This window comes from Oppia nitens, unplaced genomic scaffold (assembly GCF_028296485.1).
Source record: "Oppia nitens isolate AA-2021 unplaced genomic scaffold, nextdenovo-longstitch-racon4-pilon3 scaffold21_pilon_pilon_pilon, whole genome shotgun sequence".
NCBI classification, from domain to species: Eukaryota; Metazoa; Arthropoda; class Arachnida; order Sarcoptiformes; family Oppiidae; genus Oppia; species Oppia nitens.
In genome coordinates, this window is record NW_026533201.1 from 515001 (window position 1) to 535741 (window position 20741).

General features: G+C 24.8%; 2 protein-coding genes and 1 pseudogene across 2 annotated transcripts; 1 reads left to right on the top strand and 2 right to left on the bottom strand.

Moving 5' to 3' along the window:
* Nucleotides 1–636: 636 nt before the first annotated feature.
* On the bottom strand, nt 637–7085 carry LOC128953354 (uncharacterized). The gene is made up of 18 exons (XM_054298839.1): nt 6826–7085; nt 6541–6735; nt 6114–6228; nt 5836–5955; nt 5638–5754; nt 5363–5554; nt 5149–5290; nt 4833–5055; nt 4594–4734; nt 2883–3050; nt 2576–2770; nt 2232–2346; nt 2038–2157; nt 1833–1949; nt 1496–1693; nt 1242–1392; nt 952–1174; nt 637–854 (listed from the first exon to the last, which is right to left on the bottom strand). The coding sequence occupies exons 1-18, from the start codon at nt 6985–6987 to the stop codon at nt 702–704; spliced, it is 2847 nt and encodes a 948-aa protein (XP_054154814.1). The 5' UTR covers nt 6988–7085; the 3' UTR covers nt 637–701.
* Nucleotides 7086–8605: 1520 nt separating this feature from the next.
* LOC128953356 (3'(2'),5'-bisphosphate nucleotidase 1-like) lies at nt 8606–9563 on the top strand (annotated as a pseudogene).
* A 4661-nt stretch (nt 9564–14224) lies between these two features.
* LOC128953237 (metal transporter CNNM4-like) lies at nt 14225–19955 on the bottom strand. The gene is given in 6 exon segments (XM_054298713.1): nt 14225–14346; nt 16740–16883; nt 17270–17686; nt 18596–18880; nt 18883–18931; nt 19075–19955. Coding segments are annotated over 6 exon segments (1431 nt in total). The 5' UTR covers nt 19522–19955; the 3' UTR covers nt 14225–14257.
* Nucleotides 19956–20741: the final 786 nt, after the last annotated feature.

Genomic DNA, 20741 nt, shown 5'->3' on the forward strand with positions numbered 1-20741 from the left:
TGATTGATAAAAATAATATTTTTTGTTGTTGTTGGTAAGTGTATCTCCCGGAGCGTAACCATAATATTATAAAATAATAATTATTATTAGTTTTACTGTAGTTTTAAATAATAGATTAAAAAATGCTCTAAAAGTACTTAAAAATATTGATTAATATTATTATTTTTACTAAAACTGTTTTGCAATACTTTATATTTTTTTTAAAAAATATAAAGTATAAATTATATTATTATATTATATTATAATATATAATATAACTTTATTTTTAGTTAATCTCTAGAATAAAAATTATAATTTTAATAAAAATTTATAAATTATTTTTATAGTTTTATTTAATTATTATTATTATAACTAATATTATTGTACTAATTATAATCTATAAAATAATTTTTATATATTTATTAAGACAAAACAATTAACAAATTAATTTATTTATTGAATATTAATATCAATTTCATTCAATGCATTTGTGTAGCTGTATTGACTCAATTGTTTGACAGCAATATTAATGATAACATTAGATATTTAATTATTAATTTAAACTTTATTAAACAAAAAAAATAAAATAAGATAATTAATAATTTTCTAACTATAATTATAATTTAGTTAATTACTAATTAAGTTGTATTTTTTTTTAAAAATTACTGTAATTTTATTTATTAAGACAAAACAATTTAACAAATTATTTTATTTTTATTAATTTATTGAATATTAATATCAATTTCATTCAATGCATTTGTATCGCAATATTGACTCAATTGTTTGACAGCAGTTGTTGTTGTAGTCATCGATGTGTCCATCAATTCATTGCATAGATTGACAAAAACAAACAGTTTTCCCAAAACATAGGGATTCTATAAACAAATATTTTAAAAAATTAGTTAATTATCAAAAAATAAATAAATATTTTTACTGAAAATATTATTATATAAAGAAAAATATTACAAAAACCTTATTTAAATTAAAACATTTCGCATGAAATGTGTCGACAAACTGATGATAACACTGTCTATTATCCGATGATAACTCTTGTCTAACATTCAATAGTTGTTTCATTTCATCGTTTGTCAGATAAGTTGACAATAAATTGTTGAATAAATTTCTTACGTATTGTTCAATATGTTTGTCAACTAATTGACGGCCTTTTAATTGTTTATCCAATTCATCGATATATCTAAAAATAATTTGCATTAAAAACATATTTTTTTATATAAAATATAAAAATTATTTTTTTTCTATACATTTGTCTTTCGACGACATCGACAGTTGTATTGATTTTCCTGTTCAACAAATACAGTTCAACCTCACGACTGGGTACAGTTGCCCCTGAATTCTGATGTTTTTCGTAATTGAATTTTACTGGCGATGATTGTCCAGACTTTTTGTTTTTACCTTAAAATTTAATTTTTTATAAAATTAATTTTATGTTTAAGTGAGTGGGTGTGTGTGTGAGTGAGTGAGTGAGTGATTTTTGTTTATCCATCAGCTAGCTTACCCATAAATTGTGAGGCAGGTAATTTGGCAATAGATAGGTCACCATAATGTTGGGATTGTTGTAGATTATGATAGGGTGTCTTAATATAGGAACTGGTATTGGTATGGTTGGCAATAAACTGATATTGTTCATCAAGGGTAACCTTGGTCAAATCATGATCATCACTGTGCCACATCCAATGATAGGTAAAATGATCATCTATATATTCATGCAAAAATATATATTATATATATACATACATACATAAATTACGTCAATTTTAATAAATTACGTAAATTAGAGATAAATTACGTCAATTTTAATAAATTACGTCAATTAAAAAAAATAAATTACGTACTCAAACACGTGGATATTTCTGAATCGCAAAACATACGCCACGATAGTTGGCCCGGTTTTGATGACGTAATAGCGTAGACATTGATATCCTGGGGCAATACTTTATCGAACATTGAGCCTAATTTTTAAAAATAATTTTTAATTACTATGATTAAAATGAACTAGGTTATTTTTAAAAATTATTTATATATATATATTATACATACCTGAATCACATGATTCAAGATAAAAAACTAGTTTCCCGTACTGTTTGTTTTCGTGCATAGATTTTAGGGCTGCAATTAAGTCTTTACTATACATATATTCATTGGGAAAGCATATTAAATCTGTATAAATAAATAAATTAATTAATTAATATGTATTTAATTATTATTATTATTATTATTATAATATATCATACCATCACTTCCGTGATCATTGAAATGTATGAACACGTGATCGTTTGGTCCGCTTTTCAGTACAGGCTTTCCCTCAGCGGCCAACTCTTCGTCACCTTTCAGTACTTTAAGGAAATTCTGTTTTAATATAAAAAAACAACAAAAATTTTTTTTTTAATTTATCATAAAAGTTGAAATTTTTTTAAATATATTTACTCACTCACTCACTCACTCACTCACTCACTCACTCACACACTCACTCACTCACTCACTCACTCACTCACTCACTCTCTCTAACTCTCTCTCAGCTTCTCTGACTAATCAATATGTATGTATGGGCTCAAACCCTCTCCCCTATCAAACATACCTTGGGATTGACTTCCTTTCCCGTATAATGTTTGGGTACACCTCCATAATAATCGGTACCATTGGGATAGTTGATAACAACACCGGGATGTGGATTACGGGCAGCATTGGCAATATCATCGGTATGCATCACTATTATATGATCAGCGGGTATACCGTTGTTCAGGAAAAAATGATACAAATGATAGATACCGGCCTTACATATGACATAATAGTGTAAAACAATAATTAATTAATTTTATTTGAATAAAAATAAACTGGCTAAAATTAGTTTTAATTAATTAATATATATATATATATATATATACCTGCATATCATAGTTGCTCCAACCGTCGGCACCCGACACTAGTACTACCCAATTGGCACCATTGAACTCCGGGTCATTGGTATTGTCGACGGGTACTGTACTGGCTATTGAGCAGCACAGGTAGGTAATCGCTACTAATATTGTTAGCTTGAACATTTTTGTTTGTTTAAAATAATAATTTTTTTAAAAGCTATATTTATATACTTGGATACAGTTATACATATACTGTATTGACATATATATATATATATATATATATATATATATATATATATATATATATATATATATATGTAATATACTATAATATTAATTAATTAATTAATTAATAGTTTACTATTTATTTTGATAAATTTATAAATAAAATTGATACCATAATAATAATAATAATAATAATTTATCAAGTTCATATTTTTCAAGTTTATTATTTACTATTTTATTTAATAATCTAATAATTTTGCAATAATTTCTATAAAAAACAATTATCAAGTAACATTTATAATTACTGTTCAATTACTTTATATATTTTCTCTAATTAATATTTTTTTTGAAAATAACAATTTTTATTTATATACTTATTTTATAATTATTATGATATATGTTAAATGTTAATAATATATATCTATAATTAATATAGTTATTTATTAATAAATAAGTTTATCAAATAATATTTATTTATTTTTTAAATTTCTATATTTTCAAAAAATATATTTATTTTTTTAGAAAATAATGTAATAATAATAATAAGGGAATTTCCTAAATTGATAATTTTTAGCCTGAGCACTTTGTATTTATTATTGATATATATATATACATATACTATATATAGATATATATTATAAATATATAGATTTCATTGTTTTACAATTAATTTATGAAATACATGCCACTTATTATAACTTAAATAATAATCAGCTGTTTGTATGTGTTTTTATTAGCACAGCTATAGCCTACTTAAAGGACAAGTATATCATATCATATCATATTATTATTATTATTTTGTTTAATAAATTAATAAATCAATTTGAGATATAAATACTACCTAACTTTAAGTGGGGTAAGTATCCTATGTAACAAATAGTACAATAAAAAAACTTAAATGATTTTTAAACAAATTAAATATAATTTTTAAAAAAAATAAATTTTTGTTATAACTATAATTAATAAATAATTTTATATAAAATCAAAAATATTATTAACTTAATTAATATTAATAAATATAACAACAATGTTGTTTTGATTAATATAATAATGTTTTTAAAAAAGTAACACAAATTAAAAGTTATATAATAATTATATAAAATTACTTCAATATAATTAACATGCTATGTATAAAATTATTAAAAATAGTTACATTAAAAATAAAAAACAAAAAATATTAATCATATAGTAAATAATATATTTTTTAGATAAATAATATTATGATTAAAAAATTCAAATTAAAAAATAAATATTTACTTAATTTATTATAAGTTTAATTAGTTTAATAATTAATTAACTAAAAACATAAATAAATTTTAAATAATTACTTTTTATTTATTTATTTATCTATTATTAATATTAATATTAATAATAACAAAAATAATAATAATTTTATTTTCAAACAATATTAATGTTAATTTGTATTTTCAAAAAAAAAAATTACATTATTTTATTTATTAAGACAAAACAATTAACAAATTATTTTATTTTTTTTAATTTATTGAATATTAATATCAATTTCATTCAATGCATTTGTATCGCAGTATTGACTCAATTGTTTGACAGCAGTTGTTGTTGTAGTCATCGATGTGTCCATCAATTCATTGCATAGATTGACAAAAACAAACAGTTTTCCCAAAACATAAGGATTCTGTAAAAAAATATTTTAAAATTAGTTAATAATAAAAAAATAAATAAATATTTTTTCCTCAAACTATTATTTATATATAAAAAAATATATACYAAAACCTTATTTAAATTAAAACATTTCACATGAAATGTGTCGACAAACTGATGATAACACTGTCTATTATCCGATGATAACTCTTGTTGTCTAACATTCAATAGTCCAATCAGTTTATCATTAGTTAGCGTCGGTTTCAAAGTTTGTAATAAATTTCTAACATATTGTTCAATATGTTTATCAACTAATTGACGGCCATTTAATTGTTGATTCAATTGTTTAATAAGTCTATTCAAAAAAAAAAAAATTAATTAATAATTAAATATAAAATATTTTTGTTATTTTTCTGTGTGTATAATAATATGTACAATAGATATATACCTATGCTTTTCATTGATATCAATAGTTTGCTGTATCTGACGGTTCAACAAATACATGGGTACCTCCCGACTGGACACAACAGCTCCTCCATTAACTTTATTATTATCGTTAAGCACCTGTATGTTAGACTTTTTGCTATATCCTAAAAAAGTTAAAAAAAATAATAAGTTTATAATGATAATAATAATAATAATTTATCTATTTGTTTATATACCCATAAACTGTGACAGTGGCAATTTGGCTACCGATGGATCGCCATATTGTTGGGCATGTTGTACATGATATGACCCTTTCCTTGATGTTGTATTCCAATGGGCGGCCATATACTTGAACTGGTCGTCCAGTGTGGTTGTCCTCATATCGTGCGACTGGCTATGCAATAGCCAATGATAGGTAAAATGATCGTCTAATTAAAAAAAAAATGACTGTTAATAACAATGGCACAGGGAATTGGGGGGGAGGGGTGGGGTGGGAGAGGGGAACACCTACTCAGACAACTGCCCAGTACTGAATCGCAGTACATACGCCAGGATAGCTCAGTTGGCGACGACGATGTTATAGCGTAGACATTGGTATTGTTTGGCAATAGTTTGGCAAACATTGAGCCTATGATATGATTTTTTTTAAATATAGATTTTTTTAAATTCAATTTTTTAAATTTTTAAATTAAATTAAATTTTTAATTACCCGATTCGCAAGCCTCCAAATAAAAGGCAAGTTTTGCATAACGTTTATTATCAAACAGATATTTTAAGGCATCATTTAGTTGATTACTATAGAGATAGCCATTGGGAAAGCATATTAAATCTATAGTATATAATACCCGTAATAATAATAATTAGTTTTTATTTTATATCAAATTATTTTATTTTAAAAATATATATATATATATATATAAAATAGCTATATAAATAATAAATAAATAAAAAACTAGCTAGCTCAATTTTTGTGTTAGCCTCACTTACCATCACTTCCGTGATCATTGAAATAGATGAAAACGTTATCGTTTGGTCCACTTTTCAGTACACGACGTCCCTGTTTAGCCAACTCCTCATCGCCTTTCAATACTTTAAGGAAAGTCTATTCAATAACAACAACAACAACAAAATTATCRTAAAAATCATAAAATCAACTAAAATCTCTCTCTCTCTCTCTCTCACTCTCTCTCTCTCTCTCTCTCTCTCTCTCTCTCTCTCTCTCTCACACACACACACACACACACACACACACACACACACACACACATACACACACATACACACACATACACACACATACACACACATACATACACATACATACACATACACACACATACACACACATACACACACATACATACATACACATACACAYACATACACACACACACACACACATACACATAGATACCTGGGGAGTGACATCTTTTCCTGTATAATGTTTGGGCACACCGTGATAGACATCCGTACCGTTTGGTTCATTGATAACAACACCTGGTGTCGGATTTCTACTATAGTAGGCAATGTCGTCCGTATGCATAACTATTATATGATCTTCGGGTATACCGTTTGATAGTAAAAATTGATAGACATGATAGGTACTGGCCTAATATAGATATATATAGACAAGTTAGTTAAATTAAAACAAATATATCCTAGGTAATAATTTTATATAGATATATCTAACTGTACATACTTGCATATCATAATTGAACCAGGTATCGGCACCCGATACTACTACAGCCCAGTTAGATCCAGCATCAGCACCACTGTTACTACTGTCATCTAAACTAATTGAGCTAACAGTGCCATAGTATAGCACCAATAATACTATAAGTGATCTAGTTAAATTTTGCATATTATACAATTTATATTTATATATATATATATTAAAAATAAATTGTGAAAATAATTAACACAATTAAAAAAAATAAGTTTATTAATTTCAATTGTGATTTTTAAAGTTTAATTATTATTATTTTCTCTCTTTTTATATATAATTTATACATTATTTTATCTATAGATTAGTTTTTTTAATCACATTATTTTTCTAGTATTTTATAATATATATAATATAATCATTAGTTTATAAAAAGCAACTATTAAAAAAAGTACAGTAATTGAGAAATAATTGCAACATTAAGTGCCTTTTAAATAACATAATTAATATACAGATAKATTATAATTAAATTATTAATATATATATATATATATAATTTAAAATATATTATATCTAACTGATTAATAATTGTAAAAAAAAAAATATTGTATTATAATTAGAAATCACCTGATTGTTTTTTATATATAWAAAATACAGTATTAATATTTTTCTATTTATTTTTTTTATGATAAAAAAATATTTCAGTTAAATTATGTAATTTTTATTTTTCTAATAAATACATTATTATGTTTTTTTAATATTACTTATTATTATTAGTTGAAACTTATTTATTATTATTATTAATCATATTAAATACTAAATTATTTTAAATGATAAATGTTTGTAATTTTTAGTTTAATAATAACTATTAACTAAATTAATTAATTAATTATACAAAATATAAACATGATTTAATTTTTAAATTGAAAATAAGATTATTTTTATTTAATTATCTATTATTAATAATTTTTATATTAATTATTAATTATTTTTTATGAGAAAAAATATTTCTGTTAAATTATGTAATTTTTATTTTTATAATACATTATTATTATTATAAAATTAGATTAACTATGCTAGATAAATTTAATAATTTAAATAAAATTATTTTTTGAAAAACTAATATAATATATTTTATTTTTTGAGATCCCTTTTTTAAATTAAAATTACAAATTAATGTAAAAAAAATATTTATTATTATTATTATTACATAAATAATATATTAATTAATTTATTTAAAATATTATTATAAATTTTTTAGAAAAATATTTTCCAACAATAACATTAACATTAGTTAGATATTTCAACTAAATAACTAAATATTTATTATGATAAATGATTAATCAAATATCATAAACTGTATATATAAAAAATTTTATTATAATATATATTCATATATTTATGTAAACTTAACCTATTTTTAATTAAAAAAAAAATAAATAAAATATATGCATACATCACCATTATCATTCAATGTTATTTTACTAGTAATAATATTTTAACTTAAATTTTTCAATAACAAAAAATTTACTAATAATTATAATAATATTTTATTATTATTAGTATTATTATTTAAAGTTACTAAACACTATTAAACTAACAAAATATATATATATATATATAATAATTATAATAACATTTTTATAAAATAACTAAATATTAATATAATTTACAAATATTTTATTTTTTCAAAAACTATATTCAAAACTTTTTTTTAATTATTATTTTTAATTAATAACTTTATTAATAACAATAATTATGAGTGAAAATACAGATAATAATACTACTAATACTGATAATCTGGTCATCAAACTACTGGCCCTATCGGTTAGCTGCAGCCGACAAGCGGGTGCCGTTGTCCGCCAAGTTCGGCGATCGGGTAAACTGGGAGTTCGGCAGAAAACGGGACCCAAAGATCTACAAACCGAAGCCGACCGACGATCACAGCAATTGATCGTACGATCAATCAAAGGACAGTTTCCGTCGGTTCGGGTAATCGGTGAAGAAGACGACGACGCCGATGATGGACCGTTAGACCAGCCAATAGTTACCGTCGGCGATGATCAGGTACTTCAGTGCGATTGCCCGGATGAATGGCGTATGGTTCGTCCCGAAGATATTACCGTATGGGTCGATCCGTTGGACGGTACGGCCGAATTTACCGAAGGTCTACTCACACATGTGACTGTCCTGATAGGCCTGTCGGTCAGGGGTCGGGCAGTAGCCGGTGTTATACATCAGCCGTTTTACGGCCTTAACAACGATACCGACAGCGACCAAACCGTCGACGACCAGCGATTAGGCCGATCTATATGGGGTCTGATAGGTCTACCCCCGACAGTGTTGTTGGTGTAGAACATTGGTCGCCACCCGATGGCGGCCTACTTATACTGACCACTACCCGATCGCATAGTAATCAATCGATTACTGATACTTTGCAAGCACTGGGAGCCGATCAAGTCCTACGTGTGGGCGGTTCGGGTCATAAGGTCATACAAGTACTGGAAGGCGTAGCTCATGCCTATGTATTTCCCAGTAGGGGTACGAAAAAATGGGATACCTGTGCCGCGGAAGCAGTACTGGAATGTTTTGGCGGTCGACTGACCGATGTTTTTGGCCAACGGTTAGCGTACGAACCGTTGAGCGGCCAGTATATGAACGAGACGGGTGTGTTGGCTACGGGTAGGGCTACTGCCTGGGCTGGACTACATGAGCGTATTGTCCGACAAATACCCGTTAACGTTAAACAGATACTATTAGCTAATAAAAAATAATTTTTGTTTTTAATTATATTTTTTTTTTGTATACTATTATCAATTTACTGTAACTATTTAATTGATGATAAAATTTATTTAAAAAAAAATTAATTAAATCAATAAATAAAAGTAGAGAATATAAATAAATTAGAAAAATTTTAAACTAAAATAAAAAAAATTAATGTTTTTTTTTGAAAAAAAATAATTATAATCTAATTATACACTATAATGATTGAAAATTAATTAACTAATTTTTTTTAAAAAATTTTAACATTAAAACATTTATACTCTTAATAATTAACTAATTTTTGTTAAAAAAATTATTTGAAAGTTGAAAAATATTTGTTATTATTTTTTACTATCAATAAGTTATATATTTATTAATATTATTTTTGTTAACAAAAAATATTTATTTTTTTAAAATTTTAACATTAAAACATTTATACTCTTAATAATTAACTAATTTTTGTTAAAAAAATTATTTGAAAGTTGAAAAATATTTGTTATTATTTTTTACTATCAATAAGTTATATATTTATTAATATTATTTTTGTTAAAAAAAAATATTTATTTTATTTAAAAATAAATTATATCAATGAAAAGTTACCGTATCAGTTTAATAATTAACAAAAAAATAATAATAGTTATACTAATAATAAATAAATAATAATATAGTAAATAATTGATAGCAAAAAAAATAAAATAAAATAATAACTTTTTTTTTGACTTATAATTTACAGTAATTTTTATTTTTTTTTAATTAGATCTCCTTTACTATGGACTTGACTGCACTGCCAGCTATGTGTGTGTGTGTGTGTATGTAAAATGTAATGTAATGTTGGCCGACCTGTATACAAACACATACAAACACACACTAATACATCTATGAAAACATAAACAATGAATGTTGGGCTAACCCGCACTACATCTATATATATATRTATAATACAAACACACACATTAAGTACGTCCTTAAAAATTTTTTAAAAAAACTTATTAATTAATTAATTATTGTTTTATTAAATAAATTAAAACTTTTTTTTTTAATTATTATTATATTGTAATTACAGTAGAATATAGACTATTATTTTACATTAAAAATATTTAAAAAAAAATAAAATTTACTAATTAGTACAGTAATTTATTACAAATAATAAATAAATATAATAATTAATAATAAATTAATAAATATAATAATCATAATAAATAAATATAATAATTAATAATAAATTAATAAATATAATAATCATAATAAATAAATATAATAATTAATAATTAATAAATTAACTTAATTTTTAACATTAAATAAATACAATTGACAATTACAATTATATATTACAAATAAAATTTTGTTGATAATTAAAAAAATAAATTAATTATAATTTTTAATTAAATTATAATTAAATTTTAATTAAATATAAACAAATAGCTTTCGTAAAATTTGTAGGCATTGTAGACCATTGTAATAACCAGGGGTACAATGTTCAGCATAAACCCGAACAACCGATACTTGGGATAGCCTAACCAAAACGTAACCCTACCTATAATAAACAGTTGACTCAGCACAGGTATGTATTTGACTGTCTGTTCACTAGTCAAATGCTGGACAAGTATCAGTTGGGATAGGAATGATAGGATGAACTGTTCAACGGAATTGTTTAGGACATTCTTTTTGGTTGTCAACAGATGATCGGCACCGGCAGTGGGATCCATGGCCGGCGATAGTACCCGTGCAAGCATTACGGCAAATAAACACCGGAGTAGCCATAGGACACCGGTAGTTGAATAGCGTAGGACATAGCTGTTTGGGGGGCGAGAAGTGGGATATATATATAAWAWAAAGTAATAATAATATTGAAAAATTATGAAAACTCTCTCTCTCTCTCTCTCTCTCTCTCATCTCTCTCTCATCTCTCTCTCATCTCTCTCTCATCTCTCTCTCATCTCTCTCTCATCTCTCTCTCATCTCTCTCTCATCTCTCTCTCATCTCTCTCTCATCTCTCTCTCTCTCTCTMTCTCTCTCTCTCATCTCTCTCTCTCTCTCTCTCATCTCTCTCTCATCTCTCTCTCTCTCTCTCTCTCTCTCTCTCTCTCTCTCTCATCTCTCTCTCATCTCTCTCTCTCTCTCTCTCTCTCTCTCTCTCTCTCTCTCTCTCTCTCTCTCTCTCTCTCTCTCATCTCTCTCTCATCTCTCTCTCTCTCTCTCTCATCTCTCTCTCATCTCTCTCTCATCTCTCTCTCATCTCTCTCTCATCTCTCTCTCATCTCTCTCTCATCTCTCTCTCATCTCTCTCTCAATCTCATACATACATACAAACAGTACATACCCTATACGGGACTGTATGTCCGCCAATGAATCGATATCAATGTCAACCAATTTGCTGAAATCAATGACATCGGTTACGGTCAATATGATAACAATAACGGCCGTCAACTGTCCCAATATCATCGGTCCAATGGATCCCTTAGTAAAACGTTTCATCTGAGCTTTTTCTTCATCAGTATAACCCTGTGGTTTACCATCACTGCCGGTGCCGACACTTTCAACATCACCTACTCGTCCGCCGGTGTTTTTGGTCACCATTTTCTTGATTAACGGTAATATAATTAGCGACAGAATATTTGCAACTAATTAATTGGTTATTATTTTTTTTTACAATTAATTATAACTAATATAAGAAAAAATCTATTAATTAATTAATTAAATATTACTGTTATTAAAGTTACTGTTTATTTTTAATAATAATTATTAATATTTTTATAAAACTATAATTTTCATTATTATTATTATTATTGAAAAATTTATGCAGATTTACAAACAACATAAAAATCATAATAATTATTATATTTATAATTAAATAACAAATATATATATATATATATAATACAGTAATAATAAAATAATTTATTTCAACAATTTTTATTCAATATTTATATTTGAAAAAATTATCTTGGTACATTAGTAAATTAGTGCACTTAAAAGTACTTAATATACAGTATATATATATAAGCTTTATTTAATTTTTTAAAGACAATTAAACTATGCAATGTTTAGTCAAATTTTTTACATTAGGTATCTATGGATACTATAATATATAATTATTTCATAATAAATTTTCAGAAAAAAATATATATAAAATAATAAAAAAAAATTACAACTAAAAAATCATCATATATTATATTTTTTTATATCTATTTTGGGTAATAATAATATTATTATTATTATATTATATTATAAGACAATACAGTAGTAGTAGTAGTAGTAGTAGTAGTAATCATATATGTATTGTTGTCATAATATTTTACTTGTAGTTTAATTTGCATATTATATCAACAATATATTTAATAATAATCATATTTTTAATAACTAATTTGCGTGCAATATATATATATATATATATATATATATATATGCTATTAAATAATTGATTAATTTTGTTTTTATTTTTATTTTTTGATTATACAATACATATACCAATTTTATTTTACATATAAATTATATATATATACCTGTATTTTTACATAAATAAATATAATTATTTTTTTTATTTGTAATATTGTATATGATTACTGGTATTATTATTATTGCTCTACAATTTGTCATCAATTATGCAATTATTGTTTTTAAAAAAATAATTTGAAATATAATATAATAACAATTTATTATTAGTATAGTAGTATTATTGTTAAAATTAAATACAATTTTAATATACAAAAATAATAATAATAAATAATATAAATAAATAATTTAAAATATTAGTTTATATATATATATTTGGCAATTATTATTTGATAAAAATATAAATATTATTGATTAAATAATTATAATAATAATAATATACTAATCTATGATAAAGTTATGCACAGAATCTACACTAAAACTAAATTATTATCCAATTAGTCATTAGTTAGAAATATCTGATAATTTTATTATTATTTAATTGCGATAATTATAATTAATTATTTTTTTTAATTATATTTTTTTCAACAATAATCAATCAAATACAATATTATCATATATTAGTATTTTTTTTTGTTTAAATTACCATGCTAATTTAAATTGATAAAATAACTAATACACAAAAATTTATATTAATATAACATTTAAATTATTAATTAACAATTTTTAATTATATATATATATTTTATTTATAAATATTTATAATTCAATTATCGCTAATATTTTTAAAAAAAACATTCATTTATTTATTTATACTTTCATTTAGTATTCATAAAAAAATAAAATAAATCTATTTTTAAACCAAAAAAAATTGTTTATATATTTTTTTCATTAACATAGCTTTTTTAGTTTTTTATTTATTATAAATAATTTCAGTGACTTATATAAATAATAATAATAATAACATTATATATTCAATATATATATATATATATATATATATATATATTTATATTAATTTATTTATAAATTATTTTTTAAAAGATAATACTGTATTGTATCGATAATAATAATAATAATTAAGTTAACATTTCGTATTGTTTTTTTTTGTTTAAATAAATTAATTAAATAGTTTTATATATCACTTAATAATATATATATATATMTATATATATATATATTAAAAATATCTTTTAAATTACTAATATTATTATTACTTTTTTGTTTGTTTTAAATAATTTAATTACTTATTTATTTATATAATGTGAGCTTATATATTATATATTACTATTTTTTTAATTATTATTATTATTATGAAACATCATTTCCCAGTTTAATAAAATCGGAATAATTAGGTCGAGCGGAGGCATCCCTGCGCCTCATTTTGCGTCGATTATCGGCTAAAAAAATTGAAAAAAATTGTAAAAAAATTTTAAAATTATTAATAAAATACAATTTCAATTAGAAATAAAATATATAGATATTTTTTGTGTAGAAATTTAATTATTAGAATTATAATACAATTTTTTTATATAATTATAAAATTAATAATTAAAATTTATTTGTGTTTTTTAATTGTTTTGTGGATTAATGATTAAAAAAAATTTCTAATAATAATAAATTAAACAAAAATTACTAATAATTTTAAATACTAATAATAAATTAATGTTTTTAACAAAAATAAAAATAAATAAATTTTGGATTATAAAGGAAAAACCTAAAAATTTGAGTCAATTGATAAACAATATAAACCAACAACAAAAATAACATTCAAAATTAACCCCACAATCAATATGTCAATTGTATTATCATTTTTAAAAAATTTATTTATAGACACATTGCCGGTAATAATTAATAAAAAAAACCGTTTTTTATTTAATTTTTATTATTAATGCAATTGCTTTTTGAAATACACTGAATTATCTAATCTAATTAATTACAAATATGAAAACCAAAATAAATTTTATTTACTTTATGATAACACATTATACCAGTACATACAAAAATACACAGACACACATACATAAACACATACACATACATATAGACACACACACACAAACACAAAAATCACACAAATACACATACATAAACATATACACACACATACATAAACATATACACATACACATACACATACATACATAAACATACATACACATACATACACATACATACACATACATACACATACATACACATACATACACATACATACACATACATACACATACATACACATACATACACATACATACACATACATACACATACATACACATACATACACATACATACACATACATACACATACATACACATACATACACATACATACACATACATACACATACATACACATACATACACATACATATAACTAATGATTAATGTGTGTGTGTGTGTTTAAAAAGTACTTGAATTATAATAACAAGTGTTTTATGTTATTAATCATAACAAATACATATAAATTATCAATTTTCAAGTATTATAATATCAATAATAAACTAAATATAATTACTATATATCGTACTGTACTATACTATACTAAACTATTAATAAAGTTTAATTAACTTAATATATATATATATATATATATATATATATATATATATATATAAGTTATAGATAATACTTATTAAATACTACAACAACAGTGAGATTAATTGAATTAAATTTTTGTTATTATTGTAGTTTTCACACACACTTAAAACATTAAAAACTAAACTAAATTATCAAATAAATTAATTAAATAGTGGTATTAATACTAAAAAGTATATTAAATTTTTGTTATCACAATTATAACTATAATAATAACATAATAATAAATATAATTGGTATTAAATGCAAAAAAAACATAAGTTTTTTAATACAAAATTATCAACTAATAAATTATTAATTGATAATTATTTTTTTTAATAAATATAATACTTATTTAATACATATATATATATATAAATATCAAAAAAGGGTTTTAATTAAATTTATGACTAAATCTGTAGGCCATAAAAAATATGATTATATTTTTTATAACTTTTTAATTATTACATTATAATAGACGTATAAATATATATATATATATATATATATAGATGACTATCAAATTATTAAATATATTTTTTTTGTTATCTAACAATAAATTAATAATAATCTAATAAATCTTTATTATTAAAGCGGGTGATTATATTAATAGGGGGGAGGAGGGGGTGTCATATGATAGGACTGGTAGGTTGGGTGGGGGGGGGAACTGGTTAGTATATATATATATATATATATATATATAYAGTATATACACTATATTGGGTTAATACCGGTATAAACTACAATATATAGTAAATAATTATCTATAAATAAATAAAATATTATTTAAATTATCTATAAATAAATAAAAAGATTATATAAATGCAATAATAAAACATAAAATAAAATAATAATTATAATACCAATAAATAACTAAACAATTACTAACTAATACTAGTTTGTTATCTACTAATTAATAAAAAAATTATATATATATATTTTTTGTACTTAAAAAATTAAAATAATAATTATAATACAACAACAACAATAGTTAATACCTATTTAAAAAAGGGGTAATAAAATAAACATAAAACAAAATACTCTGGATTATAAATACCAGGGTATTAAATAATTAATACTAATACTAATACCGTAATAACACACACATAAAACACATGATAGACAACAACAACAACAATAAAATTAAAAACCAATTGTTTGAACGACTACTACCATCACTACCACTACTACTACTACTATTACTACTACTTACTGACGACATCTGTTTCATCGTTAATCTCTGCCTGAATTAGCTCTTCGATAACGTCCTCCAGAGTCACAACACCGGCCAACTCGTAGACCGGATCGTTGATACCGTCGTCAATGATACGCCGGACAAAAGCCATATGCGATTTACCTGTAAATTATAACGATTAGCAAATTGTTAGACAATTTTAATTAAGTAATAGAGAGAGAGAGAGAGAGAGAGAGAGAGAGAGAGAGAGAGAGAGAGAGAGAGAGAGATTAATCAGATGACCGGCATCATAGGTATGTAGTAACTAATACACACATACACCACTAGCACAGGTAGATAATAGATATATATATACTGTTATTATAGTATTTAAAACCTATTTGATAAGCATTATATCAAAATATATTTTGTGTGTAACTAACGGTCACTGAGTGGATATACCCTCTCTCTCTCTCTCTCTCTCTCTCTCTCTCAGCTGATGGATGACTGGCCATCACCTACCAGTGCCTACTACTACTACTACTACTACTACTACTACTACTACTAACCCTGTTTAAACTCATTGAGCATAATATCCAGGGTAACATCTTCGTAAACAAAATACAGTGGATGTTTGTAAAACTCTAGTATGGATTTGATGGGCATCTGGTTGTCCGGATCGGTTAGGGCCAGATCTTTAGCATGCAATATACCCACAACATTGTTTTTATCCGACTCGTAAACGGGTATCCGCGAATAGCCGTTATCGGTTATCTGGGTCAGGGTTTCGTAGTTCAATACGGTATTGTAGGGTAGCATAAATACATCCCTGATGGGTGTCATTATTTCGACGACAGTCATTTTCGACAGTTTCAGTGCACCCGATATTATGTTGACTTCATCGGCGTCTAACCGATTGTGATCTTTGGTTACCCGAATGTATTCCATTAGGCGTTCCCTGTCGTAGACGTTGCCGATCTCTTCGCCTGAAAATTTAAAAAAATAAATAAATAAAAAAAAATCAATTCATTTAATTAAAATCAATAATTTTTTTTTTTTAAATAGATATTTAAATAAATCAATTGTATGAATGTCTGTGCATTTGTTTTGTATTTATAATTTTAACAAAAATTATTTATTCATATCTTTATTATTCAGTACTACACACACACACACACACACACACACACACACACACACACACACACACACACACACACACACACACACACACACACACACACATACACACACACACACACACACACACACAYACATACATACATACTTACACACACAYACTCATAACATTGACATAATTTTTTTTGAAGAGTAAAGCAATTTTTAATATATTTTATAACAAATTATAATATTTTTAAAAATAATCTGAACGTGATATTTATAAGTCAAATAACTAACTGTATATAACATAAAAATTAAATTATTATTATTAATATATTTTTTCTAAAAAAAAATAAATAAAATATAAATTCATTGATTTATAATATTGATGATTAATAATAATAATATCTATATATTATTATTATTTGGCAATACATGGGATAATACGTGTCATTAATTAATGAGATATAATACTATACTAAAAATATTTTTTATTATAAATCACTAAATACTAGGAAAAAATGTTTTTAAGTATTAAAACTATTTAAAAATATAWATATAAAATTTTTAAAAATATTATTAATATTTCACACATACACACAAATTTTTGATCCATATTAACAATAATAATAATAATAATATCAATACTATTACAGATAATAATAATTACTCGTAATTAACAAAATAAATGCTATTATTATTATCGGTAGTCCCACCTCCGCACCCCACCCCACACAGAAAAAAACAAATACAAACTTAAAATCATAGCTAACCTAAAATCTTGTCCAACAATTTCGATATCGGATACGACAGCGGAAAAGTCAAGACCATAAACAAATAGGTCAACCACAGGGTACGGGCACCGACAGCCAGACCGTGTCGCGAGCATACGGCTTGGGGTATAATTTCGCCGAACGTTACGATGGCCATTGTCGAGGCAATAACGGCTATCAGGCCACTGGTTAGCTCGTCCAGGAATATGGTCAGCGCCGAATTGACCAGTACGTTGCCCAACAATAGCGTACACAGCAAATAGTTGCCACGTTTGCGGACGGGGTTATCTGGCGGGCGTATTGCTTCTCCTGTTCGGTACCGCACCGTTCAATCACCTGTTAAGATAGAGAGAGAGAGAGTCGAGATTAGTACCCGATTACCCGTGAGAGGTCTATCTCCCGATTACTACTACTACTATATGAGCACCGGGTGGTGGTTGTGTTTATGGCCGCCACCCGATATCAAATAATAATAATACCTTGAGCTCGTTCTTGTCCAGTGTCATAAGTCCGAGATTGAGACCSGAAAACAGTCCAGACATGGCCAACAATAGGACCAATACGGATATCTGTAGCCATATAGGCATAGTTGTCGAGTGTTCATCGTTGGCCGTAGTCGGCGGCGGCGGTTGTGTATTGTCGTCATCGTTGACGACGACATTGTTGTTGTTTTTGTGGTCATTGATAGAGTTGGCGGCGGCGGCGGAAGTGGTCGCCGACGATGACAACGAAGACGACGATAAGGAAGAGCTTAACGATAATAATTGGCGACCAGTAGTAGTAGTAGTATTGGTATTAGTATTGCTGCCGACAACGGCGGCTGCGGTAACGGCAGTGGTAGTGACAGTGATGACGGCAATAACGGCGGCGGCGGCGACAACAGCTGTACGACGACTAACGGCGGTATTGATGGCGATAATTGCCATTTACTGGTGGGATCTACTGGTGTATGGCTTGAGTGGCTGCCGGCGGCTGTTTGTTTGGTTGGTTGGTTTGGTCGGTCGGTTGATGTGATGATTGATTGATTGATGACCAGCAGCAGCACTGGTAGGTTATAAGGTCTGGTTAAGTAGCTGTGACACTGATGATGATGACTACGATGAAGACAATAAAACCAATTGGTTTTTATGTTTATGAGGGGAAAGTCTATACCGCAAAATCAAACCTACCGTTACCTCAATAACGGTGGCAACACTATAGTGATATCATTGTCATCATTGTCACTGTTGGTGATGGATGTGATAACCGACTACTACTACTACTACTATACCACTGATGATGAGATAATATTGATATATCAATCAATTGATTGATAACAACAACAACATTGAAAAAAAAACTATTTAATGATATATTATGTTTGATATCATATAAACAATAACAACAACAACAACACTATTGTTATAATACTTATGTATTATTAATACTGTATTTAAGTAATAATAATAATAATAATAATTAAGATATAATATACTGTATATTAATAACACGTTTTTATTATTATTATTATTATTATATTAATACCTATTAATACCTAATAATAACTTAAAACAAATAATTTATTTTTTTTAGTTTTTTTAATACTGTTTGTTACAAATAATAAGTAATTATTATTATTATTATTATTAATTTTTTTTAATAACTATTATTAATTAATATCTTTTTATTATTATTATTATATGATATATGACTTATTAAAACACTGGTAGTAATAAAAATAGTAATAATAATTAATAAAATAATTTTATTTATTTATTTTTTTTAAATAAAAAGTTAATACTGTATTATTAACTAATAAAAAATATTTTATACATATTTACTGTATATATTATAAATCCACCTAACAGTGGATAACCAATTAACGGACGGATAAACTAAATAATTAAATATTTATGTTATTTGTTAATCAATTGTTGTCATAAAGGGGTCATTTGAGAGCTATTTATATGCCCTCTCATAAAGTAATGTAAAATTAGTAAAAAAATTGGACACAAATTCACAATTAGATCCCAATTAGGACAACGTCTGGTTAACGCAATAGTGGATGAAATAAAGGGTAAGTTTGAAAATTAATTATAATTAAACTAATAATTAATTAATTAATTTTTTATTTTTTATATACAGGTTAAATATCTAAGAAAATATT